The 27,429-nt window shown below is 42.5% G+C and overlaps 1 protein-coding gene across 1 annotated transcript in view; it reads left to right on the forward strand.

Moving 5' to 3' along the window:
• Nucleotides 1–3,521: 3,521 nt before the first annotated feature.
• UVSSA (UV stimulated scaffold protein A) overlaps nucleotides 3,522–27,429 on the forward strand; it is a gene marked incomplete at its 5' end in the record, with an annotated part of 46,426 nt that continues 22,518 nt past the window's right edge. Inside the window, 7 exons of the mRNA XM_084263289.1 lie at nucleotides 3,522–3,619; nucleotides 3,783–4,113; nucleotides 7,738–7,858; nucleotides 8,992–9,420; nucleotides 10,555–10,664; nucleotides 11,269–11,397; nucleotides 26,480–26,594. Of these exons, the coding sequence (XP_084119415.1) occupies nucleotides 3,522–3,619; nucleotides 3,783–4,113; nucleotides 7,738–7,858; nucleotides 8,992–9,420; nucleotides 10,555–10,664; nucleotides 11,269–11,397; nucleotides 26,480–26,594 (1,333 nt within the window). The remainder of the gene's footprint in view (nucleotides 3,620–3,782; nucleotides 4,114–7,737; nucleotides 7,859–8,991; nucleotides 9,421–10,554; nucleotides 10,665–11,268; nucleotides 11,398–26,479; nucleotides 26,595–27,429) is intronic.

A 27,429-nucleotide genomic window follows, 5' to 3' on the forward strand; every position in this document is an offset into this window, starting at 1 on the left:
AGGGAGTCAACGTGACACCCAAACCAGTTTCTTTAATTGTTTAAGCAACTCCTGCTAACATGGTGTGCATGAAAGCAGTCCTGTTTGCCTGTGCCTGAAGGGTGGCATTTCTGTTGCGGTGTGATTTAGCACCAGAGGGTCTTCAAGCAGAATTTGGGCTGGATTTCCTCTTATTAGAAGCTTGGGGTTCTTCTCTTCCTCTGCACTCTCCTTTTTCAGAGGTTAACAAGCTTCAAGCTCCTCCTTTTCTGAACCCCCTGATCTGAGTCCTGCCTTAAAGTCTGGTGTTATTATTCTAGACATGAATGTAAGCTACGTTTAGGAAGGTGCTCCTTGATTTGTGATGGTTCTCCTACAGCTATTCCTGCTCCATCCAACTTACAAATGGTTGTTTAATTAGTGAGCTAGGCCATACAGAACAGGTCCATTCATCTCCCCCTATGACAGAATTATAAAACGTTACAATAGCCTGAAGTGTTGTCACAGTCAATATTTCACATAATTAGAGGAGGTCGCCAAGTATCTCTGGCCTTGCATTACTGATGGTTTAATGAAGAGACTGTTTCTCCTTTGAGAACATCTCTTTAAATATAGTCCTTATCCCTTATGAGGTAGTTCAGAGTGTTCAAATAGCTGTCATCCTTCTGCTCAAGTCAAACCAGTGGTTAAGCATCTACTCGCCTCTCATAGGTTGGCATTTTCTTTGCAACCCAACTGGCACAAACCCTGTGACAATTTAATATCAGTGTTTATCATGTTTCTGCATCTTCAGGCCTGAAACCCAAAGTTATTTTAACTCCCAAGTTATTTGTGGGGAAGCATTTTTGCCCAAGTTTTGCTTTGGCAGGAAAAGAAACCCTCCTTTTTAATTCCATGTCATTAAGTTGAATACAGTTTAATCTCAAAAGTTCAGTGGGGTTTCTCTCTGCCTGACATGCTCCTTTATCGTGAAGCTGGAAAACAATCCCAAGCAAAGAATCATCTAGTGAAAACAAAATTCTGGGTATTTCTTTGTCTAGGTATTTGGCCAAAGATACTGGACTAACTGGTCATGCCTGGAGATACCTTGTAGGAGAAAATGTCTATCACAAATGCCTCTTGCCACTGATGACAGCTCTGTGTGTCCTGGAGAAGTGGTGGACAGGACAGTGCTCCTGGAAGAGTCTCTGCTCCTGCAAGGTTTTGCTCACTTTGGAGACCAACCTGCAAGTGTAACTGTTGATCTCTCAGCCCAGAGGTAAGAAATGCAACTTCTTGAATCAACAACCCCTCATGATCCACATGACATGAGGTAGCAGACTCAGGCTTTGCTGAAACCAGATGCAAACCCATAGTGACAGTCAACGTTGAGGCTCTCAAGGGGTAGCAGTTGTGTTTAGTTTCACCTCTGCACCTATGCTGAACAGCCCAGAACATCTGTGTCAGGGAAATAATCAATGCAGGTGCAGCTAAATTGATTTTTTTGGTGTTCTGGCTCTCCTCAGACTTTTGCCAGGTTAGTCCAGGCAAAGGACGTAGAGAAATATACTCAAATTGTGGATATTTACCATGTTCATTAAAAAGGAGAAGGGGAAAGCAACTCAGCAACTTGAGCAAACACGATTTTATGTAACTGTCTTTGATTAAAAAAGATAATAAAATGCAAATAGCTTAGCTCTGGCTGGGATCTGCCAAGGGGACTACCATGAGTGAGTTACACAGCTCAGCATCCATTTGTCAACTGCTTCTTTGTAAAACCATATGGCCCCTTGCAGGATTTTCTTTAAACACTATGCATGGATGTGGAATTGGTGCCTTCGTAGATGTCAAGTATGTTGCTTGAGGCTCCTTGTGAAATACTGTTTCTAGGCAGCACAGCAATGCTAATTTTGCAAGCAATAACCTAATAGAAAGCAGTTGTTCAGGCACTTTCCATCTAATTAAGAGCAATATAAAAATGAGAAATATTGATAAACTGATCTACACTTTAAAGATGAGCTGGGCCATTCTGTGTGCCTTGACATGGCAATCCATTTTACTCAATGGAAGGCAACGAGAGGAGAAACATGATTACAAAGTCAGATGTCATTGGTTTCCTGTATTGAATCAGAAACAGGACCACTGCAAAATGTATATATTCATTATGTATATATTCATTAACTGCAGTAAATGCCTTTGAAAACGTGAGTTCATTGCTTGTAGAAAGTGTTTAGTGTTTACCCTCATCACTGGGGCCAGCAGAGACACCTGCAACACCAATTCACATGTTCCTTTCAACACATGCTTTAACTCTGAATTAATATCCAACACTTTCAACTTTATATTTTAAATATCTCCCTTCTCTGGGATGTTCAAAGCAGCACCTGCATGCCCTTAGAGAACAGCCAGACAAAGTCCTGGATGCTTTCCTGTGCTTGGGAAAAAATGAGGGAGCATGTTGGTTAATCACATCATCAGACAGCAGCAGAGCATGTACCATGCTTTAAGGCTGGGACCTAGGTAGGTAACAGCACCTGCTGTATTCAGTGCCTTGGCTTCTCTCTTATTGATCCTTCATCATTTTCCCTCCATATGCCAACTGGTTACCTATACTGTTTGTCAAGCAAACATTCTGAGGCTCTCAAGTGGAAGGTATCTTGTAAACACAGTTATGCTCTAATATTCCCTTTCAAAGTCTTGACAGCTGGCATGGATCCTACAAATCCATGCTAAGAAGCTCAAATTGTGGTTTATAAGGGGTATAGGGAGCCCAAGTGAGATTGGCATTTGTAAAGAACCCGCCAGGCTCTGGATAGCAGCAGCTGCTCAAGAAAACTCACTTTCCTATGCAGAAGTGAGGAGGGGATGGGTTACAGGGTGCTTTGAACCCGGGCCTGGTTCCCTGCCTGCCTCCCTTCGTCTCCTGCCTCATATTTAGCTTCTGGGAGAGCAAAGGCTGGAGCAGGGGAAAGAAGAGGGAGGCCGGAGGTTTGGCTCCCCTCACAGCTGGAAGGAAGCCCCACTGTAAGGCCTGAAGGTCGGGGTCTGGGGGTCTCCAAGGGGCAGCGCCTCATGTGCCAGCCAGCACCTCAGCGCCCCGCCTCAGCACCCAGCCCCGCGGCCCCGCCAGGCCAGGCCAGGCCGCCGGCCTCTTCTGCTGCCACAACCACCCACTGGAGGGGTTCTCTGGCAACACTGCAAGCAGGTTCGGAAGCACAGGGTGGGCGGCCACCGTTCCCCGCCGGGCTCCCCTGGCTGGTGCAGCCCCTTCCCGGGAATCAGCCCCCGCGGGCAAGAAGGGGTTAACGCGCCCCTTTAAGGCCTTCCCCGCGCCGCGCTTCCGGGTGGCTTGACGTCACGCAGACGTCACGGCACGGAAGCGGGCGGTAGGAGACAGGGAGAGGGGGAAGGAGGAGGAGGAGGAGGAGGAGGAGGAGGGGGGGGAAGGTACCACCCGCCGCGGGGCGGGGCGGGGCTCCCCCGAGGGCCGGGCATAGGCGGCCTGACGGGGCTGCCCGGCCCGGGGTGTGGAGGGGTGACTCGGTGCCCGGCTGCCGGCGGAGATGGCGCAGCGCCTCGCCGAGCTGGTGGAGGAGCTCACCACCTCCGGGGAGCCGCGGCTGGAGCCCGGCAGGATGAAGGAGCTGAAGACCATCTGCAAGTAGGGAGCCGCCCGACGCGGGGCTCGCTGCCTGCCCGCAGCGCGGCGGGGCTGCCCCCGGGGCCTGCTCTCTGCGCCGGGCGCGACTGGTCGTGGCTCCAAGTGCCCAACCTCCCGTTTAACAGCTCGGCCGCCCTTACGTTTGCTTTTTCTCCCCTCTCAGGTCTTCGGAGGAACACGTCAGCCACGCCTATCACCTGCTGATGACCCGGCTCTGCCAGGAGCACGCCGAGGTGCGCTTCTCTGCCTTGCAGGTGGTGCAGGAGTTGTTTACCCGCTCCCATCGGTTCCGGACGCTGATCGTTTCCGACTTCCAAGACTTCTTGGAGCTCACGGTGGGGATAAACCACGAGCAGCCGCTTCCCCCGCCCAAGGAGGTGGCGCAGAAGCTGAGGAAAGCGGCCATTAAGTCGGTGCAGGACTGGCACGAGAAATACGGGGACGCCTACAAGAAGCTTTCCCTGGGATACCACTTCTTAAAGCAGAATAAGAAGGTACTCTGCACTGCTGCTCCTGTGTGTGATTTTAGGTGATGGTCTTGGAGGTGTTCCAGCCCCATCTGGATGCCTATCTGTGCAGTATGAGCTGGGGAGCTGCTTTGGCAGGGGGTTGGACCTGATGATCTCTCGAGATCCCTTCCAACCCCTGTGATTCTGTGACCTCTAGGAGCTGTTTAAAGCTGTTGGAAATGACATTGTCTTTAGGAGGCATCCAGTAGGGCATAGCCTTTTGAAGACAAGCCCTAGATGTTTTGTTCATCTTGCAGTATAGTGAAGTTTTAAAAAAACCTCAGGCTTGTACTCAGAACTGAGGTCAGCTGGCTGTTACTTGGGGTGCACTAAGTATTGCTCAACAAAAGGCTTTCACCCACTGATTCCTACCTGCAGCCTCAAAGTCTAGCCTTTTCAGAGTGGAAATATTGGTTATACCTGAAGGGAGGGTAATCAGCTGTTAAGTTTTTCTGTGAAAGTTTAAACTAGCCTGACTTTTTGTGCTGATCTGTCCTGTTCTAGCATCCCTTCAGGGTAAGACAGTGAGAGTAGGTGTAGGTGCTGTTCCCCCTCAGTTGCAGTGTGTTGTGTGTCATACAGGAAGCTTTAAAAAGGAATTTCTCATATGTAAACACTTGCTTGTAGCTCTTCCCTCTGGGCTTCAAGTTGCTGTGTTTTGAACATCCTCCTTCAGTATCCCTTCTGAGGTACAGCCAATGAAATTGGGAATGCTTTTCTAGCATTCACACTATCTACAATGATCATATCAGGCTTTCAGAAAACCTATTGACTCTCTCTTTGGAAAGATGATGCTCAGTGTTCCTAACAGTAGATGAAAATCCTGAGTGATACATGCTGTATTTCTGTGGCCTTGGTTCTATACTAAACTAACAGTGCACCCTTCTTGTATTATTTGTTGTATTGTGGGGTTTTTTCTATACATTTTTGGCATCTGCTCAGAAAAGGTGATAGTCTTTGAATCCTTCCTTCTTGTTTTGATAATAAGACAAAAAAAAGAGACCAGGAGAAATGCAGGGCTTGAGATGGGGAAGCTTTAATGAGTGTATGACAAGTCTGCTGAAGTGTGGCATGTTGTTCTGTGCTCCTGTGCTGAACTGCTGCTCTCCAGTTACAACTGGGTGATCACCCCATGTACCTGTGATACTAAGCTACCCAGCAAGGTCAGCTGCATTATTTGCTGCAGCACCTGAAGTCAAGTACTTCTGGAAGCTGCAGTACCAGTAGAAACAATCTTAGATAGTTTGATCCCTCTTGTACTTCAGGAGTTGAGATGAGCAAGCAGACTGAACTGGCCTTCTGCCAGTTTAACACTTGACATGTGGGAAGCAACCAGAAGATTTGAGGAGGTATTTGTACTTTCTAGAAGTAAAGTACACCTGCTGCTCTGTGTTACCTGTTTGTCACAGTCCTACAGGGCATCTTGAGAAGAATGTTAGCTGTGTTTGTGGTTGTTTTGGGGTTTTTTTGGTTGGTTGGGGTGTTTTATTATCACTAAAATCACCTTATAAACAGTTGGTTAGAAAATGACAACTGCTGCACTTCTAGGGTGTAAATCTGGAGAGCTAATCACTGTTTTGATATTAGTAGGTACCAAGAACAAATAGTAGATCAGTATACCTGAAAAGAATTGTTTTCAAACTCCTGTGTCAAAATTCAAAAAAGGAGGGGGGGAAATAAATTTAAAATATTTTCAAATGTTTGTATAATTTGGAAACTGAGACATCTTGTACCATCTTTGCATTTGAGGAGTGCATGCCTGGAATTATAGAGTGAGCTGCAATTATGGGGTGAATGGGATTTTAAACAGCTCAGTATAGATTACTTGAATCCTGCACTTTAATTCCCCAAAGTTGCAGTAGTTGTCTGGGCCTGCTGCTTATCCCCAGCAAATCAAGAATGATTGTTTGCAACCCATCATGTCCAGTTCCATAATGGGAAATGGCTTCCTTCCTGAAGTCAGTGCCAATAGAGAGGCAGAATGACAGCTCTGATCTCAGCCTGTATCCCCTAAAAGAGGTTAGGTGTGTTCTGACTGGGTTTCTGAGTTGGTGGTGACCCCAGTTAGTGAGGGAGTCAGTGAGTGCATCCAACTCAGGCCCCAAGTTATTCTGACCTTGTGAGGCTCCTGTGAGAGGCTGCTGTGCCCTGTTTTGGGGCAGCTCATTGCTTTGTGCATGCTGTAGACTTGGTGATAGGTATCTGGTATGTGAGTGGCACTCTTCAGAGAATCACAGGGTTGGAAAAGACCTTTAAGATCATCAAGTCCAATCATTCCCATCCCAAGCTAAACCAGATCCCTGAGCACCTCATCTACCCTTTTTTAAACACACCCAGGGAAGGTGACTCAACCCCTCCCTGGGCAGCCTGTGCCACAGCCCCACAACTCTGCCAGGGAAGAACTTTTCCCTCCCAGCTGAGCTGACCCTGCCCTGGGGCAGCTTGAGCCCATTGCCCCTTGTCCCATCTCCTGTCCCCTGGCTGGAGAGACCATCGCCCACCTCTCTGCACCCTCCCTTCAGGTAGTTGTCGGTGGGGAGAAGGTCTCCCCTCAGCCTCCTCTTCTCCAGGCTGAACACCCCCAGCTCCCTCTTGTTGTCACTGGCAAACTGCAATGATAATGGCAGGTGCTGTAAGAGCATCTGACCAGGTGCTGAAGTATGAAACAGCATGTGGCTGGTCCTTTTGGGACACATAAAGGGAAGGAATGGCAAATGACATGGATGCTTGTAGACAGAGAGTCTGTGGGATTTGCTAGCAGCAAAGTGTGAGGCTTGTGTAGCACTCAACATCATCTGTGTTGAAGTTAATGCAACTTGTGTGGTAGCAATCAAAGGGAATACTGTGCCTCCCTTCTTCAAAGGGGATTCCTTATGCAGTAACACAAGACTCCTTTCCCTAAGATAGAAGTGAAAAGCATTTACGTTTTCAAGCCCTTCTATGAACAAACTAAAAAGAAAAAACCTCTTTGCAAGTAAATATTTTAAGAAACAGCATTTTGAATCACTCAGATTTACATTTTAGGCATAAGGAAGTAAAGTGAGATTGAATGATGACCTTTCCCTCAATCTCCCACAAATGTCATTCTAAAAATCCCCAATTTGGTCTTTTTTGATTCATTTGAATATCTTCTACTTCCATTGCTTACAGAATTCTTCAGTAATTCTTCAGATAGACATACTTGTGATAGCAGTGCTTACCAATTTTCCTAAATTTCCTTTACTAGTAGTGTGACACACAATCTGAATACTCACCCTGTGTAGTCTCTCCCTGCCTATTCTTCCAGTGCTGTGGCAGAGGTCTCCCAAATCCTACTTTATCCCTGCAATTTAGATCTGAAAATCTACGTGGTTTGGTTTTCTTCCTTTTGATCCCTTTCTGAAAGCCATCAATTCCCAGCCCTCCCTTATTAGTAGAAGTAAAAACTCTGTTCAGAATTCCTGTAGTTATTGATTCTTGGAGGAGAAGAGATAAAAGGGAGTACCACTGAGCTGCTGCCTGATCCTGGGTGTTAGAGGATTGCTCACCACAGATAAGGATCTTAGGAAATAGATTTTCTATATGTTTCTCAGGAGGAACGTTACACTTTTCTCTTCTTTTCCTCTTCAGGTGGATTTTCAAGATGTTCATGCCAGAACTGTGGCTGAGAGGAGGAGGGAAGAGGAGAAACAAAAACGACTGGAGAACATTTACAAAGAAAAAGCCAAAAGAGCTGAGAAAGAAATGGAAGGTGAGTCACTTTGGTGCATGTGGTGGTGTGTTGGGGTGGTTTTTTTGGTTCCATGTTTAAAGCAAGCATTTTTAAGGTTCTATAAAACAAATTATAAGAGACTAGCTATCTAAATAATAGTTGACCATAGAGGATGGGAATGTTACATTTGTTAGAACTTGACCCTCTGTTTGTCTCTCTCTCCTAAAGAGTATCAGGGGAGACGAGTGACAGTGAGCTCAGGTAGTGTGGAAGGGATTTTAACAAAATAGAAATGTTAACAAGTGAAGGTCTGGGCTGTAATTCAGTGCAGTATGAATGCATAACCTCAAGCAAGCCTGTCATTAAACTTCTCAGACAGAGCTAGTGGCTTGATTTCTGTGTCACTGACTAGGCACAGACTTCCCAATACCCTGTGGACTGATGACCTTAATTATATTGCACAGGAATCCTGGATGCAGCATAGGATATCTATGAACAGTGTCATACTACTGCTAAAAAACGTGTCTTAACTGGGGCCTGTACATGTACCTGGCAAAGATCTTTTGAAAGAAGAAGAGAGATAGTAAATATAGGATGTTGCAGTTACAAAGGGTTATTTAATTAAATTACTTTGGTATACACAATGCATCCAATTGTGGCTGCACTTATTCTACATGCCTGAAATGGTTTTGTGCATGAGGGTGGAATTATAAAGAGATTTAACCTTCTTAAAGTCACTTTTATTAGCAGCATCTTTTGAGCAATAGCATGTAATCATGGCTACACCTGCAAGCAACTATAACATTCATGACTGTAGAGGGAATATCCACTAACATTGCTAAGAAAATCCTTGCAGAAACTTGTTGTCCTTCAAATTCTGCGAACTACTTGTGTCATCTTTGCATTTATTGAGGATGGGGAAAGGAGGAACACTGATCCTAAACTTCTTGCTCTGGAAATTCTAGATTTCCTGCTGAAGAAAAGTATTGTAATTTCTCTAACCACAGTTTCTGCAGTGGAGAGAGATCTCTGCAGCTAAATTATCACTGATTACTGGATAAATGGGTTACCACTTTGGCAGTCGTGTCTGTGCTGTGAACCTGTGTCTGCTCTGGAGAAGTTAAGAGTTTTACAGTGTTTAATAATACTCTAAACCAATTCTGTCTTGATAGAAATATCTCAAGAGATTGCCCACACACTGACAGAGATGGAAAACTGTTTCCAGCTCCTGATGCCAGATCCTTTTGACTTCACTGTGAACAACACAGAACTGGAACCCAGCAAACAAATGACTGCTGATGAGAAGAGACCTGCATCCTACTCATCCTCCCAGATGGGAACCAACCAGGCCTATTTTGGGTGCATGGATGATGAACAGCCATGCTGCAGCAAGGATGTTCTTTCTGTTTCTCAGTGTGTTAGAACTGATACAGAGCTAGATGAGAAACAGGAGAAGCCTGAGGAAAAAGAATCAAATGGAGACACAAGCTCAGAAACTCCATCTGGTGTCTTTGCTCTCGATGATGATGATTACCAGACTTTTGTTAGGAACCATGGGCTTATTTCACATAAGTACACTCTAGACCTTGAAATCTCCACAGGTACCTGGAAAAAATGTTCATGTATTGCTGGAGACAATCTTTGGCTGAAGTGCTTTGTAGTTGTGGCAGTGTTTTTCTGTGACCTAAGTGCTGGGGGACCCAGACACTGTTTTGATTTGGGATTCCTGGATGCCACTTTGATTTATTTTGGAGTTCCTTTCTATATCAGATTCATCTAGTAACCATTCTTAGGCTTGGGTGTCCTTGTGTGAGGTTAACAGATTTTATTAGTTACATTCTAAGACTGAATTTTTGTATTAGTTGGTGGGTGCCCCGTCCCTGGGGGTGTTCAAGGCCAGGTTGGCTGGGGCCCTGGGCAACCTTGTGTAGCTCCAGGCCTGGAGGTTGGTGTCCCTGCCTGTGGCAGGGGGTTGGAGCTCTGTGATCCTTGGGGTCCCTTCCAACCCAGGCCATTCTATGATTCTATAACCACATTACAGCACTTCATAATAAGATGTTTCCTGTATTATGAGAAATCTGGTTACCACATATAATTTTCTTTTCTCATACACTTCACTACTCACTTTTCCTGGGGTACAACCTTCTATTTTAAACTCTTAAAATTGAGTATTTCTGAAACATTTTTCCCTTTTTGGCTGAGAACTTGCCAGGAGCTTGCCAGTAGGTTTTCTAGGAAGCCTTAAGGATTATGATTCTACCTTTTTTTTTTAATGCAACTTTGCTAATGTGTGCTACCCAAAAAATTGGTATGGTTTATGTTTTGATAGTCTAAGTGAAGTCATTTACAAGTACTGTCCTAATGGGAGTTCATGTGCAAGCAGCAGTGAGGTAGTGCTGTCCTGAACATGGGTACAATAAGGCACAGTCCAGTGATTGAAACATACCAGAAGAGGTAACTAGTAAGATTCCACTTGTCTGTGTTTTATTTAGTGATTCTATTGCTAGTGGCTTAACAACTCTGTCTGTCATCAATGGACTGAAAGCTTTTAATCTTTTCCTTGGGTAGAGTAATTAATCCTGAACAATGAAACATTCTCATGTTTGTAACTTTCCCTGAAGTGATCAAATCTTTTTAGAAAGGTTCATCTCTACTTCTTCCACGTAGCTTCTTTAGCTCTTGTAGTGAAGGTACTATAAACATCATGCACTAACACTTTCCCCTGTTTTGAGCAGATGTAAAAGTCCATGAGAATGAAGATAATACTGCCATAGTAAACAATGTCATGGATGCCCACAAACTCCTCAGAAGTAAGTTCTGGCCTTCTGTGCAGTCCTGGATTCAGGTAGGATGAAGAGACTTTTTCTTTTCCTTTTTTTAAATAAAAAGGTGAAGGAGAAAGGCCTGGAGCACAAAAAATCCTGAGGGAGAGTAACCAAAAAGGAAACTTAAGGTTGAAGAAACAAATAGAAAAGCCAATAGAAAAGATTTCTAGTTTGATAGGCGTGGGGAAAAAGGAGACTACAGGAGCTACATAACTTGTTTGATGGCTCTCAACATGAGCTATGCTACCTCCAGCCATCTTTTTTTTTAAGATGTGGTAAAATCGAACTTCTTCATGAAGAGTTAAAGTAATGTCAGCATCAGAAGAGCAGTATGCCCTTTCTGGCAATTGATAAGTGCTGCTCAGGAGCCTCTGGCATGAATTTAGCCTATAGAAGGATGCTCTCAGGAGATGTTTATGGCAGCTGCTCAGACTCTGTCTTTAACAGTTGCTATTACCTCTGAAATTCTGGGTAGGAAAAGAAGTAGCTTAGCTAATTATTGCTTGTAAAATAAAGGAATTTGTGACAATGCTATTTCATTAATTATGAGGGAAAACCCAATTATTATTAATTTTTTTCCTCAAATGTCTTCAAGAATAAGGATGTTGATTTCTTGCTCTGCAGTTATTTACCAGAGCAGGGATAAATGATGATCGGCTGAGATGTGCCATTGACCTCAAGAACAAAATGGAGGCTGCCATGAAGAAATACAAGGACATGAACATTTCCTTTAAAGCAAGGAAAAGAAAAGTGGTGAGTTTCTTAAAGTTCTGGTTTACTGGAGGGGCCCAGTGGTGATGCTTACCTCGTATACAAAAAATGCACTTTCTCTTAAGGCTTTAGCTTCACTTTTCAACACAGGTTTTACCAAAAAGGACACTACTGCAACTGTCCATTTCTTCTCTCAAGGAGGTTGTGCTAGCACCTGGATAGTATGCCAGGGGGCTGGTTATTAGCCAAAACCATGTAAGGCAGTGCTGTCTCTGTTTAGGATAGAGAAGTGATTTAGTTCAGATTTTATTTACTCTTAGTTTCTTAATGTGCATCACTCTTAAATCCTCAGCTTCTTTTGTGCATGTTTCTCAGTAAACACCATGTTACTCGTGTTCTTTTGCTACTTGCCAGGCTGTGCCAGTGTTTCACAGTGCAGGGAAGTAGTGTGTCTGCTTCGGGTCATTTACTCTCTCTCATGAGTATGCAATGTGATTGAGGATATCTTAAGAGAATTAGTTGCTTTATCACAAAGATTAGCTACCTCTGGCAGGTTTTTTGTGAAGTAGATAGATCTTGTGAATGAACAGAGACTGAAGCATCAAGTACTTCAGATCCAAAAGGGAATTTATGGCTTGTTGATGTAGCTAGAAAGCAGGACTGCACAATGCTCACTTATATTCATAGAATCCCAGACTGGTCTGGGTTGGAAGGGACCTCAAGGATCACAGAGCTCCAACCCCCCTGCCACAGGCAGGGACACCAACCTCCAGGCCTGGAGCTACACAAGGTTGCGCAGGGCCCCAGCCAACCTGGCCTTGAACACCCCCAGGGATGGGGCACCCACCCCCTCTCTGGGCAGCCTGTTCCAGCCCCTCACCACTCTCTCTGGAAAAAACTTCCCCCTAATATCTAATTTAACCCTTCCTTCCTTTAGCTTCACTCCATCCCCCTTGTCCTGCCAGTCTCTGCCCTTTAACAAGCTGATTCCCCTCCTGTTCCTCTGCTCCCTTCAGGGACTGGAAGGCTGCAATGAGGTCCCCCCACAGCCTTCTCTTCTTAAGGCTCAACCAGCCCAGCTCCCTCAGCCTCTCTCCATAGGGGAGGCTGTGATCAGATGAAATTGCTGTGTAGCTTGACTTGAGAATGAGGGGTTTGGGTCAGAGTAGAGTCTGGTTTATAACTAGATTGCAAGAATTTGATCAGGACATTATAGCTTGGGCTAATTTGTGGTGGCCTCATGTAGCCCTGCCTGAGTGTTGCAGACTTTGCTTTCCTTGTGCAGCTGAAGCTTTATCACAATTAATCTAGTTCTTCACCTTAATACCTACTGATGTACCACACCAGTCAAAAATGCCAACTCTGAATGAAAAGTACTGGAAGACTGTCATGTCAGAGGGTTGGTGGGGGTTTTTTTCCCTCCAATGAAATATGTGTGCTACCTTTATGCAACCAGCTATGAAGGAATCCAGACATCTGCTGTCATTCCTGCCATTTGCTTGACAGGGCTTCATTTGCTGCACCTCTGCATGGAATATTGGTTGCTATATTTCTTGCAAGATATAAAGGACATTCAAGCCTTGATTTTCTTGTGTGTGTGTGTGTGTGTGTTTAAAGTGGTATTGTTGCCAGTTCTGGAGATTGATCAGTGCTATCTATGTGAGGTTTGAGGCTAATAAATTCTGTTGTTAGAAGGAAGGGGGGGGAAGGAAAATACATTGTAGTGCTCACAAAGAACACATTCAAAATGAAGCAATGCAAATTGAGTTATTAATTATATATTGTTTTCAATGCTTAAGTTATTCCTAGGGGTTTTCTGCAGTGGAAAATCCCTGAATTTAGTGTTAGTGCTGAGTTACTTTAAATTTATAACCCAAACATAGAGAGCTTTATAACTGCAGAAAAAAACTGTATTACTGATCTTTTATTCACATGTCAAATGACTTTGTTAAAACGTAAAAACAGAGTAAAATGAGAGCCTGATAGAACAGAATAATCAGCATCTCTTAGACTGTGCTTATTAAGCCCCAGCTGTCAAAGGTTTTCCTGTCAGCACATGAAACACTACACACAGCTCCTCTTTAATTCAGCATTGCTGCTTGTCTTGTGTCTTGTGGCTTCTGTCTGTATGTCCTTGTTTCAAGAGCTATAGCTCTTGCCATGGCAAAGTTTTGCAATCTCCTGTATCTTCAGATAAGAGAAGAGATACTTCCAAGAGAAGAAGTGCTGGTAGGCTGTCCTTCAAAGCACTGGCTCATAGCCATCCTGTCCTGACAGAGCTCAGTGTGTTAGAGGTGTCATTTGTTAGCACACAGAGGCAGTGAGTGCTGTTGCCTGCTTGTGTGTAGAGATGAGCACCCCTAGAAGGAAGGGGAGCATTTAGTAGGCAGAGAGAGTGTGCAAATAAAGTGTCTGAGTGCAGAGGGTCCCCTGTAAATAGTCTAGCTTGTAGATGATCTGTGACAGCTTTACATTTGGATATGATAGCAGCTTTCCTGGCAACTGGTGACTGCAGTGTGAGGTACATACATGACTAGCTGGAGAAGGTAAAGGTGAATTGTTTGCCTACTTGCTCATTTCAGGTTTAACTAGGATCCTGTGCTGCAGGCAGGCCTTCAGGGAGGATGGGGGTTTATTTTATCAGCAAATATAAAACAGAATGGTAGGCATTTGGAAACCTGCCTGGGGACTTGGGCTTGCCCAGTCTTCTCAAGCTTTCTGGTTTTAATTTGTGCTCATTATCTCTGCTTCTGTGGTCTCTAACTTCCTTCCTCTTCACCTGTACTGTGCTGTGCTGCTGATCTGCCCTGTGAGGGGGAGGAATGACTTTATTCACCCTCAAATTGAGATCAGGGAAGGGTTTAGTGAGAGACTGTCCAGTTAAACTGGAAAACATTGGTTACTATGTATCTCTCAATCCCACAGAGATTTTAATTGCCACTTAAGAGACAGCAGGACCTTCCTTCCCTCTTTTACCATTGCCACATACTGTTAGCACTGTTGCTTAGCTGAGCAGTTACACTTGCAGATGACTGAGATGAACACAAGGCTGGGGTAGATCTTGATGCTAGGGGTCAGTATAAATATGCCACCACTGTAGCTGGGTGTAAATCTCTTTGGGAGGAAGAAGTTGTTTACCTGTTCTGTCTTCACAGAAGAATCATTTGGTGGGTGCACTTGGCAGTCCTCACTCTTACCTCCATGCTTTCCACTGTTTCTTGCTTCCAGATCATGGAGGATGAGTCTGCAACATCCTTAGGTAATTAGAGTAGGTTAGAGAATTAGGACAAATTATTTTCTCTGAAGCTTTTTTTTTTTTTTTGCCTTTGGTGAAAAATGTGCAACCCCCCTGCTTTGGAAACTACAGAACTTTGTGTAAGTTTATGGAACTTCTGTTATACAGAGTCACTTGAAGGAATGCACAGAACTTAAACACCATCTTGAAAGGGTTTATAGTGGTGTGAGAGAAGCACCTCTCTCCTTCTCAGAGATAGAGAAGAACCCAAACCACCAGAAAACCTTAATTTTAAGGTCTTTAACACTTAAACCCTGCCAAGAGAAATAGGCTGTGGCACCATTTTGCCTAACCTCTTGGGAACCATGTGCAGAAAGGGAAAAGAACAGAGGTTATCCCTTGACTGCCTAGAAACAAGTCCCCTTGCAAAGGTTTTATACATGTTAAGACATCCCAGCTGCCACCCTACACATTCCTTCTTGCCATTACTGTGCCTGCAACAGATCAGGAGTCATCCACACAGTTCTTCCTAAACTGTTGTTTCTCAGGGGGTTGAAAGTGAAAAATTGACAGTCTTACTTTGTTGGTCAAAGGCAAATGAGTTTTAGACAACTCAAACTACAGAAGTTATGTTCACTATAGATAAATGTTTGTTTGGGGCACGAGTTGGGTGTTGGTTTCAGGTCTTTTTAAAGTATAAACAAGAGGTTTGAAGTGTGGGGTTGTTTGTTCTGTGAATCTGAGTGTTTTCTGAATCTGGAGGAAGAGGGCAGAAGCTGTAAGAGCGTTTTTATTTCACGGGTGGCAGGGCATCTCCCTTTATCCTCTGTGCATCCTCAGTGCAGAGGCATCACCTCAGTGCCCAGTAGAGGGAGTGCACACTGCATGCTCGGCATCTTCCTCCACGCAGCCTTTGCCCAAAGCCAGCCTTCATCTCAGCCTGCTGTTCCAGGTAAACTTACAACAAGGGCTATACACCAGAGACACCTCGAGTTAATTGTTGACTCTATTTAGATGAATTATTATAGAAGTATAATTGTAATTGTTGGCTGAGCTTGGTGTTCAAATAGAAATTCCTGTTTCTGGAGGTTTAATTATTTAGTAGGAATAATTTGTGTGGGGCTGAAAAGCTCCTTTAAAAAGAATTTTTCCTGTTTGGTAGTTCCTTTTGTTAATGTCTTTCCCCCAGTTCTTAAAACACTGAATTATTCTGGTTTTTTCTTCCTTAGTGTGTGATTCACAGCTGATTAGATGCAAATGATCTTTTAGAAGTTATGAAAGGACAGACATGTACTTTGTCTTAAATCATGTGCTCTACCCTTTCACTTGCATAATTTCCCTGAAGGCTTATCTGGTGGGTAATAATCGAAGTTCTCACAGTAATAATAGAAACATAGCTCAGTAGCTATATTTTCTATGCTGGGAGTTTACTCTTCCAGCTTCCCAAAGGTAATTACCTAAAAGGTTTACTACCCAAGCTGGCTAAAACTTGGCCAGATAGTAGGCAATATGATGTGAGAAACATCCTGCTCGTTTCTCTGTCAGCAGAGTGATTGTTTAACACGCCTATTACATTTTGAACTTTTAATTTCAAGTTATATTAACAACCAGGGATATGTGTATAGCTTTTCATTAGCTGTTTTCATTACTTTTTTGTTTCACCTTTCCTTATCTTCTGTCAAATCACAGCGTGTGCCTGGATCTTGATTTATTCATGTACTTAATTTTATCCATGTGAAACATCTGGTTGAATGCAATAATGTCATTAATAATTAGGTTTGGAGAAGGCTGTTCTTGTGTTGTCCAGAACCTGATCTGCTCTCCAAACTCTACTGAAATACAAGCCACGTTTTTTTCTGGAAGAATAACAGAAGAAAATTGTTTCAAATTATACTTAATAGTTAAATATTTGCTGGTCACAACTTAGTCTCAAATATTTTAATACATAAAATGATTAAAAATTTAAAAGCTCTACCAATAACTTGGCTGCAAAACTATTTCTGGTTATTTTTTCCCCCCTATATCTTCATCTGCAACTTGGCATTTTATCAGTGCTATTGAGTTATTTCTGCCTAATCATCTTGCACCTTGACAACCAGCTCTGTAACTCTGGCTTTTAGTTGACTACTTGCTTAAAAAAAAAGGCATTTAAATTTTAAACCTTTAGATCAAAAGGAAAGGCTGTTTTGTTTTCTCTTCCTGTAACAGCTTCTTGTGCTCACATCTTACTGTTTCTCCTATTTTCTTCATTTTAAAGAGGCTGTTTCTGGGGGGCTAAGTCTTGTCTTCAGTGATCCTGCACCATATGTGAACTCACATCTGCTAAATCATACTCAGACCAGGGAGCAAGAAAGCTGCTATTTATCAAGAAGTCCTTTCCCCAAGTGATGCTTTTGAAATGGCACAAAACTAAAATCCCTAACTCTTAAATGAAGCTGACCTTTGATAGCCAAAAGCACTTATGTTGAGATTTGAATAGTGGTTTGATGTTGATTTTTAGTATATTTTGTAAAACATAAGAGAAATACAGGAGCAATTGATAAGTAAGTTGACATTACACCTAAAGATGTCCTTTGTCATATGGTATGTATCATTAGCATGCAATGTGTTTGGAATAAACAAGTTTAATATTGTTTTTATAGTCAAAGTAGCAGCCCAGGCAATGCTTTAATTGTTTTCCCCCTAGATAATATTTATCCAAAAAGCAATGTCAACCATAACTAAAAGTAACTACATGATATTAAATAGTCATACAGATGCTTCTGCTCCCTCTGCGCTCCTCCCCATTTTAACTGTCAGGTTATAATTATATCTGTGAAACACCTCTTTCACAATCACCTTTTGGCTAGGAGAGATTTTCATGGGGTTTTTTTTAAGCCTTGTCAGGATGACATAAACCAAAACCTGATAAAATGCACCCTCAGAACAGTCCTCCTGTTGAAGTGTCAGCTCGGGTGACGTTTTGGCTGCGGTTTTGTTTCTTTCCCAGAGCTGGATGTGCCTGTGGTGTATTTTATGCTCCCAGCTGGCTGTGCAGCCTGCTGCTGTTAGAGAGTTATTAAAAATATCTTGTTATGCAGATCTAGCCATGAATTCTTAAAGTTGTCACTGTGACGACCCCTGCTCCCTATCTGATTCGCAGGTCGCACAATGCAATTTGGAGCCCTTCTAATAGAGTGTAAAATAAAGTAGGATGTCTCCATCAGCAAGTTAACCCTTATGTTAAGTATTTAAGTTTTTCAGGCCGAAGGGTCATCTCCCTTGATTCATCTATGAATACTGAGCAGTGTGTACTCTGTACATCACAGATATAAATTTGCCTCCTGCTTTTTTATTCCTCCTGCCTTGCGAAGGGAAGCAATCTATTGAAGGGAATGGAATGTGCTTGGGAGGTTCAGTAAAGGTGCATTGTTAAATGTGTGTTTCTAAAAATGGAAAAGGAATTTTCCCATTTTCAGGCTTGGAACACAAAGTAACACATTTAAATTTAGTTAACACAATATTAAAGTAAATATATTTGTATCTAATAATATCTTGGGGCCTAAAATCCACAATATATGTAAGGTTGCCTGTGCCTTCACAGGAAATTTTGTGGACTTGTTGCCTGTAATGTTAGACTTACTTGAGATTTATATTTTTCTGTTAAAATATATATATAATCTGAAACAATTTTTAACAAATGCATAGTTCAGCTTCACTCAAATGTGACCATAGAGGTAAGCTGCAGTTTAGTTACTGATTTTACAGCGTGTGTGTGTGCAGGCTGTATCATGGTCAAAGTAGCAGCCCAGGCAACATTTTAATTTTTCTCCCCTAGATTATATGTATATAATCCCCTAATTTATATATATGTGTGGATACAAAGTTTTAGTAGCATGAGTTTGATCTGGTCCAAGCAATAGATGGTAATCCATCAAACCCAGCAGGACTTTTTTTTTTGCATGAATGAGTGCTAATGGGACTTCAATGAAATGGTGTATTCTAAAATTTCATAGGGTTGATGACTAGTAATGAGATTCTTTCCCCCCTCCCCTTAATCTCTAAAAGTTATCTTTTATCATGTATAGGCTTCTGAATCATAAAGAAATTAAAAATGCTGTCTAAAATACTTCAAGGGGTTATAGGGATACTGTTCAAGTCATAAATAACTTGGACTAGCTGAAAAGCATTGGAAAATCTAAAGACATCTCTGGGAAGGGAAAAACTTTTGTTTGACCTTTGAGTTATCAGACCGTAAATCCACTAGTGGATAAGGGAGGAGCAGTTGGTGTTATCTACATGAACTTGTGCAAAGCATTTGATACTGCCCCAAACAACATCTTTGTCTCTAAATTGGAGAGATGTGGATTTGACAGATGGGCCACTCAGTGGATAAGGACTTGGCTAGATGGTCATGCTCAAAGTTGGGGTCAACCATTGAATGTTCAAGTGGAGACCAGTGACAAGTGGCATTCCTCAGGGGTTGGGATTGGAACCAGTGCTGTCTAACATCTTTGTTGGACGTGTGAATGGTGGGATTGAGTACACCTTCAGCAAGTTTGCCAGCAATGCCAAGCTGTGTGGTGTGGTTGACACGCTGGAGGGAAGGGATGCCATCCAGAGGGACCTGGACAGGCTGCAGAGGTTGGGACTGTGTGAACTTCTTTAAATTCAGAAAGGCCAAGTGCAGGGTCCTGCACATGGGTTTGATGATACAGGTTAAATACAGGTATCAAATGTAGCTGGTTAGCATAAATTTTGTAGGAGTCTATACTTTTTATGTTGGAAGGCTTTATTAGCTTTAATAATGTGAGGTGGCAGAGTTCTGGTTTAGCTTTCTAGGATACATGGAAAGGAAGGGTGTTAGGCTTGGAGATCTTCAGTAGTTCAAGTAAAATTGTCACAGCTTCCATAAATGTGGCATTTACTTCATGAAAAGTTGGATTATGCAAGAGAACTTTGCTTTTTCTGATGTGCTTTCTCAAGGCTTAAGAGTACTTATTGAGCCAGATACTGTTGATTTTGGTGGATGGTAGGAGCCCAAGTTGTGAGGTAAGGAAATATGGATGTATCTCAAATGGTTATTGCTAAAGAAGTGCTAAACTTGCTTTGCAGTGTCATCCTGAGGTAAAAGTTTTGTTAAATGCACCAGCTTTCCAGACTACCTTTACCTGCTGTCCTCTACAATGCAAATACACATGCTAGTGCATTGGGTACATTGACATACTAATTAAATTGGAAGAATTAAGTAAGATCCAAGGCTTTTGCAGCTTCCTTGCCCTTAAGACATGCAGGTCTCTTTGAGTAAATTCACTCTTCCAGTACTTGCAGACTCTGGCTAGTGTACATGGCTTTAAAGAAACCCTTTATGCATTTTCACTAACTTCTGGAAAAGTATGAAATAGTGTGAAAAGCACATTCCTAAATAAAACCCAGAGTGGCCAAGTAGCCAGTGTCCTGCTGGGCAAGTACAGACAGCACAAACGATGATACTTCTACTGGTGAACATAAAGTGTGGTCTGCCTGGACCTCATGTCTAATTTGCAGTCATCTGTGTTTGAATTTATGTTCAAATCATGGAGCAAAGGGGAGGGAGTGTGTGCGTGGGAGGTCCCTATAAATACAGCTCTTGTAGTAGTTTCTGTTTTCCTTGTGTTTGCACGCAGGAAAACTCAAGCTGGGTTCTGAAATCTCTCCAAAAATCTCTCAAAATGCCAGCATTGATTTCCTTTTCATCCTGCACTGGGTAATATAAAAGGATGGGATAAAAAAAGAGGAACTTATAAAAGTCTTTATATGTAAGATACATATTATTGGATAATATAAAAGGCTGGAAAAAAGAGGAACTTGTAAATGTCCTTATATGTAAGATACATTGACTATTCAGTTTCTATTATGGGCACTGAGAAAATTTATCCTTACCCAGTCAGTGTTTGCTTACATAGAATATCCCCAAATTTCATTTCAGATGACCAAAGCATGTTTTATATTGCAGTCAAATAAAAAACATGTATTTGCTTAAGGCTGCCCATTTAACTGGGTTCTATGGTGATAAATATTCTGGTTCCCTAACCAAAATCTTCTACCTCTAGAAAAATATTTAGTTGGCTTTGAGTAGATGCACATGAGATATTGGCATGGTGGAATAATTTGCAAGATCTTCCACTGAGGGTATTAGCATATAAATAGCAGATGCAATGACGACCATCACAGCTGAGTACATTTAATTTTTAGTTTATAAGATAGAATGGGTTTTTAAATGCATAGCCATCAAGCCTGCTGAAAGACAAATGAAGTTTAGAGTTCACTTGTCTGAGGATGCCTTACATCATTTTTTTTTTAAAAAAAAAAGGGAAACAGACATGCATAAAACTGAATAAAAGTGATTTCTTGGGTGAAAAGTAATTGAGATTGCAAACCAAGTTAATTAGACCATGCAAAATTTATTTAATGGTCCCAGCTGTAGTTTGTGAGCAGTGTTTTAGTAAGTAGATACGACTTCTTCATGTGCTAGCTTTTCTCTTCATCCTTTTTCTAGAATAATTAGTAAAGGCTGTACATCTAGCCCTATAAACTGATTGCATTGGATATTTCAGTCATTTTATGGCTGCTTTAATGATGATTGTGGAGGCTCAGGTTTTTAAATCCTTTTAACAGAATATAGCAATCAATTTGTATAAAACTGGGAAAAGGCCCAAAGGCTTTTCTTCACCTCTTTCCAAGTGTAGTGCAGTGGGTGGAAGGCTTTTGGGTTGGGTTGGGTTTTTTTTCTCTTGCATTTATTACTGGTTGGGATGGATGAGCAAGGCATTTAACTGGAGCTGTGGCTGCCTTCTGCACAGCTGGAAGCTCTTTTCAGCCTGGAGAAGAGAAGGCTGTGGGGGGACCTCATTGCAGCCTCCCAGTCCCTGAAGGGAGCTTATAAACAGGAGGGGAATCAGCTTGTTCAAAGGGCAGAGACTGGCAGGACAAGGGGATGGATTAAAGCTAAAGGAAGGAAGGTTTAAATTAGATATTAGGGGGAAGTTTTTCCCAGTGAGAGGCTAGAACAGGCTGCCCAGAGAGGGGGTGGGTGCCCCATCCCTGGGGGTGTTCAAGGCCAGGTTGGCTGGGGCCCTGGGCAACCTTGTGTAGCTCCAGGCCTGGAGGTTGGTGTCCCTGCCTGTGGCAGGGGGTTGGAGCTCTGTGATCCTTGGGGTCCCTTCCCACCCAGACCAGTCTGGGATTCTATGAAATGTTGCCTCCAAAGTAAAAGATACAATTGCACTTCTCCTGGCATCCAGTGTTTGGGTTTGGTATTTTTAACAAGATGGGGAGCAATAAGAGAACATAAGAATTATGGAGCAAATGGTTTAATGGCTGGAAAAGTCAGCAGGATTTTAATTTTTTAATGAAAATTAAAATAAATGAGGAGATAATTCTAGCTGATGATGAAAGTAATGCATTCATATCTCCTTTTCTTTTTTTTTTTATAACCTGTATTCTCATGCCCAGACAAGTTCAGCCTAAGAGTCAGGAAATTGTCCAGCCAAATCCTATTTTCTCTCTAGTCAGGAATAATACCACACTGAAAAAAAAAAAAACCCAACCTCCAAACCAATACAGAGTTTTGCAAACCCAGGATTCATGTAGAGAAATGAATACATAAATAAATGTCTGCATGCAACTTGAGGAGCAGAGGTGGTGCAGGTAGGCCCTGGTGTCTGGGAATCTGGGCCTCCCTTCACATGGACCATCCTGTAGTGACAGAGAGAGAAGGTCGTTCACCCCAAGGTCTTTCCTTGTATCACCTGATAATTAAAATGGATTTTGAGAACAAGGCCCTTTTTTTTTTTTTTTCCTCCCATGTTCTTTGACAGGTTATTGAGAAACAAGCAGTTGTGTGACTACTTATCTTAGAGGTATTTAATTCTGTACACTACAAGAAAAGCTTTACGTTGTGGCATTTATCACTGGAGCTTATACTTTACTTCCCTTCAGATAGGGCACACTGCTTGTTTTTATCTCCTCCTCGTTTTTCTTGCTTGCAATACCTAACCACTCATTGCTAAAGGATCATAATTTACTAATTCTGCCTCTGAAAGTGTTGTCTTAAATGTTGATTTCTTCTGATTTAATTTGTGGATCGCTGATTTTTATTTAATTGGAAAAGTTTTGCCTGTAGTGGGAACATAGGAGGTGGCTGAACTTTCATGCTGTGCCTGTAGAGCATACTTGGGAGCTTTTTTTGCATTTGAAAAGTGGAATTAAAACAATAGATACTTTTCTGATTAATAATGCTGCCTGTGCGCTCTCCTCCTTTCTCTAGAAGGGGGTTTGGAACATTTTACAGCATGAATGGGATGATTCTGATGAAGTACCACTGGAGTGAAGTAAATTGAGATGTAACTAGTCACTGCTGCAGTGCAACTTTTGAATTTCTAGCAGTAATGAGTTTAATATTTTAAAGTAAAAAGAGAAATAACTTATTAGAGATTGTATTGAAATAAAGACTTGATGTCTGTTTAAAGGGAAAAGGGGGATTAATTCCTGATAGTTAGCTGAGCAGTTATTTTTTTTTTTTTTACAGGAAATCTAAATTTAATAGAAGCCCCCCAGGAAATTCAAGGGTGTGAACAATAAGCATAATATTTTATGAAAATGACCCCCATATTTAAAACCTGGCATTATATGTTATGCATTGTAGCACCAAGTCCACATCTACCTTTTTAGAAAATTAAAACACATAAATTCTGTTTAGTGTTTGATATGCACTGCACTGGCTGAAAGCCATAACGCCCCTAAAACCTTGGGTTGCTTTTCACCTTTCATAAATTCCTGGGGAGATTCTATACAAAAAATAATTTTCAGCTCCGTGGCTCATTGTTATTCAGACTTGATTGATCGTCGTCATTTACCCAGCCAGGAAGTTAAGTGCTCCTGTCATTTCCAAAGAGTATAATTGGGACGTTTCACAGGTCAGCGGTACTGACAGGTTTCCCTTTTGATTAGTGTTAGACTGATAACAAAAATTACAGTTTCCTGTGATTAATGTTTTCTATAGTACTTGAATGCACAGTTCATGGGTTGGACCTAAACAAAGTGAATTTGCATCTGATTATGCCTTTTCCCCAGCCAGGCTTTTCACATGCTTTTAAAGTTTCAGACCGTGCAGGTAATACAGCAAAGTTGCTTCTAATGCAGTTTTCAAGTTCAGGATTAGTGGAGCCCACTGAATTTTAGTGTATTAATGTGCAGGGAGCTACGTGCCTCCAACAGCATGTGAATAAATTAGGAGAGATTTCAGTTAAACATTGTGCTCTTCTCAATGCTTTTGAGACCTCTCGGATATACCACATGATATAAGAAGGACATGGAGGTCCTGGAGCGAGTCCAGAGAAGGGCAACCAGGCTGGGGAAGGGGCTGGAGGGCAAATCCTCTGAGGAGCAGCTGAGGGAGCTGGGGGTGTTCAGCCTGGAGAAGAGGAGGCTGAGGGGAGACCTTCTCCCCACCTCCCCTGCCCTGCCAGGAGGGTGCAGAGAGGTGGGTGATGGTCTCTCCAGCCAGGGGACAGGAGATGGGACAAGGGGCAATGGGCTCAAGCTGCCCCAGGGCAGGGTCAGCTCAGCTGGGAGGGCAAAGTTCTTCCCTGGCAGAGTTGTGGGGCTGTGGCACAGGCTGCCCAGGGAGGGGCTGAGTCACCTTCCCTGGGTGTGTTCAAAAAAGGGCAGATGAGGTGCTCAGGGATCTGGTTGAGCTTGGGATGGGAATGGTTGGACTTGATGATCTTACAGGTCTTTTCCAACCCTGTGATTCTGTGAATTTATTTTCCCTGTTTTATAAGATGAAAGTTAACCAGCTGTTACGTTATGGCAAGTCTTAGCTTGGCAAATCTTTCCTAATAGCTAAATGAGAAATGGAATCCAGGTGTGGAAAGCATGTCGTCCTGCTTCAAGCTAGAGAAATAACAGTGGATGTTATTTCCAAACTTAGTTAAATTGCCCCAGTAGTTAAAAAGAGGATGACACCACTAGCAGAATTTTGAAACCAAAATACAAACCAACTTCTCTTCAAACTCTAGTCCTTTTCTGTGGTGTGGAGTACAAAGCTCAATGATGTTTTTCTTTCTAAGGGCTATCAAGAAGGTCCTCTGAAAGTTGCAGTTGAAAACAGATGTGCTTCTCTCATGTCCAGTGCCTTTGGAGTCTGATTAGTGATAGAGTGTTTGCCCCTATCTTTGCATTAGAACTCAACTTTGGTTTCTGCTGAGGAGGTCAGGTTCAGTGTGTGTCTGTTTTGGCCATGCCAGATAGGGTCTGAATTCCTGCATTCTTTTAGATGAGGAAAAAGGGATTGCAGTGGGAAACAAGCCTTAAACTGAGGTAGGAGATCCTCCAACATAGCTTGAATGCCTCTTGAGGTTGTGATAACTGGGCTGAAGTGTCTACATGGTGGTTGTTACCCATCTCTGACAGCAGAGTACTTTCAAACATAATTATGCCAGGACTGTATCTTAAAATGCAGACTGATTAGTTTTTTTTCTGGTAAGAATGTGGTAGTAAGTCTTAGTGGTTTGGTTTTTTTCTTTTTTTCACCAGAACTGCAGCTTTTTTTAATCTTTTTTGGTTTTTTTTTTCCTTTCAAGCAAAGAGAAGGTACTTCTTCCTTGCACAGTCCATTCATTATATGTTAAAGTGTATCAATAGATGTATTCATATCAATGAATGTTCTTTATTAGAAATTAATTCAATCCAGTTTACAAGTAAAACTGACCTTAAAAAATGCAGAATTTTTTTTAATACTATTTACCTACATTCAGTAAACCAAGAATGGTTTCTAGTGTTTTTTTGCCTCAGAGTGTAGGTATGATTTAAAGGAAGCCATCTATGCAGCTGTGACACACGATTAGAGTAGTGAATTAGATTGGGAAAATTCTGCTGCAGGCAAGAGCTGCAGCATCCTCTGGTGCTTGCAACAGTGAGTAGTTGATAGGAATATCAGCCTAAGTCATGTGTAGTAAGAGAAGTGAAGAAGGTGGCTGAATATAGTAAAACTGATGCCATTTCTTATCACAGAATCCCAGGGGTTGGAAGGGACCTCCAGAGCTCATGGGGTCCAACCCCCTGCCAAAGCAGCTCCCCAGCTCATATTGCACAGGGCGGCGTCCAGACGGGGCTGGAATCTCTCCAGAGATGGAGACTCCACACCCCCTGGGCAGCCTGTCCCAGGGCTCCCTCACCCTCACTGGGGAAAAGTTCTTCCCCATCCTTTAGGAATGAGTGGTTAGGTATTGCAAGCAAGAAAACTGTTTTTTCTGGTCTTGACCATGGTGATGTGTGTGCAGTCTACTGGTGTGAATGGTTAGAATGCACCGAATGAGCTGAAAAGAGAATGGATCAAATTATTTTTAGTGCTGTTGTGAGGAAACACATTTCTTTCTTTGGTTGGTTCTAGTTTTCCAGTCTAGCAGCTTCCCCTCCTGTTTGCCTGCTCTGCTTTTGAGCTCTTAAACAATTTGAGATACTTTGTAGCATGCCACAGACTATTTGGATGCCGCTCAATGAGTAAAATCAAGTGCAGGAGAAGAGAGAAGCCTATCACTTCCTCATTAAGTCAAAATCTTGATGTTATTCTAAGATTTTTTTGGTCTTATTTTATAGCTTCACACTTTCTCAGGCTTCACCAACTGCAAGTGTTCTGATGGCTAAAAGGGGCTTTAAAGAAGCAGTTAGACTGGGGTAAGGCTTTAGAGATAAAACGTTAAGCAAACGTGTAATCTCAGATGAAGATCAAATGCATAATTAGGGGAATGGTTCTGACACTGAACAGTCACAGTAGGACTAGCAGGATGTCTGTGAAATATTGTCAGTGTGAAGGGAAATGAGAAGCAGTCTGCACATCTCAAAACCCCAACAACAATATCTCCATAGATGAAAGCCTCGGATGACGACGACGATGAGGAGGAGGATGAAGATGAATTTGTGGAGGTCCCTGAGAAGGAAGGTTATGAGCCCCACATTCCAGACCACCTGCGTAAGGAGTATGGTGAGTTTGCCCAGCTGTGACAAGCTTGATCCCTGCCTGTTACTGCTGCAGTAAAGTAAATAAACAGCCATTCTGAAGTAATAAAGTGGTCAGCAGTGTGGGTAATCTCTGGCTGCTGGGAGGAAGTCATTACACAGGCACGGGAGCAGCGATTGGCTCTAGATAAACAAATACTTTCTAGGAGCAAGAGCAACTGAGACTAGAAGCTTATTTCATTCCATCATGCTCCTCTGTAGTTCAGAGCCAGAAGCAGCACCGTGCATGCATGCTTACTGGGAGTGAAGGGGTTGCAAAGTAAAGCTGTAAATGAGCCTGAACGTTAGAAATATTGCTAACAGGCTGGTGAGGTGGGATGAGGTTTTGTACCATTAATAGCAGGTGGAGATGTTCAGCTGCTGCCTCCCATAGGGTACCCAAATTAGAGCTTGGAGAAGAGGGGATTTTTTTGTTTGGGTGCTGCTATCCCAAGATGTCAAATGGAGCTCAGTGTTGGAGTGCAGAATTACAGCCATGGAGCACATGCCTTTACCAACAAGGTAAATTCCAAGTTGAGATGCTGTTTCTGTGATGCACACACTTCTTTGTGGGAGAGAACTGAAAAGGTTGTGAAAAGTTAAAAGATACTCAGAGAAAAAGACCCTGAGAGCCATGGGATAAGCACAGAGACATCCACAGTTGTATTATCTGTGAGGATATGTAATTGGTGATGATCTCAAAAATTGATGGTGGTATGTGGTATAAAAGATGAACAGAGCATGGGTCCAGTTTGGGTGGAGGGAGAATTAAACAGGTCAATTGGAATCTACATGTATAAGATGAAACGTAAATTTGTTAA

Source organism: Gallinula chloropus, assembly GCF_964237585.1.
Source record: "Gallinula chloropus genome assembly, chromosome: 4".
Classification (NCBI taxonomy): Eukaryota; Metazoa; Chordata; class Aves; order Gruiformes; family Rallidae; genus Gallinula; species Gallinula chloropus.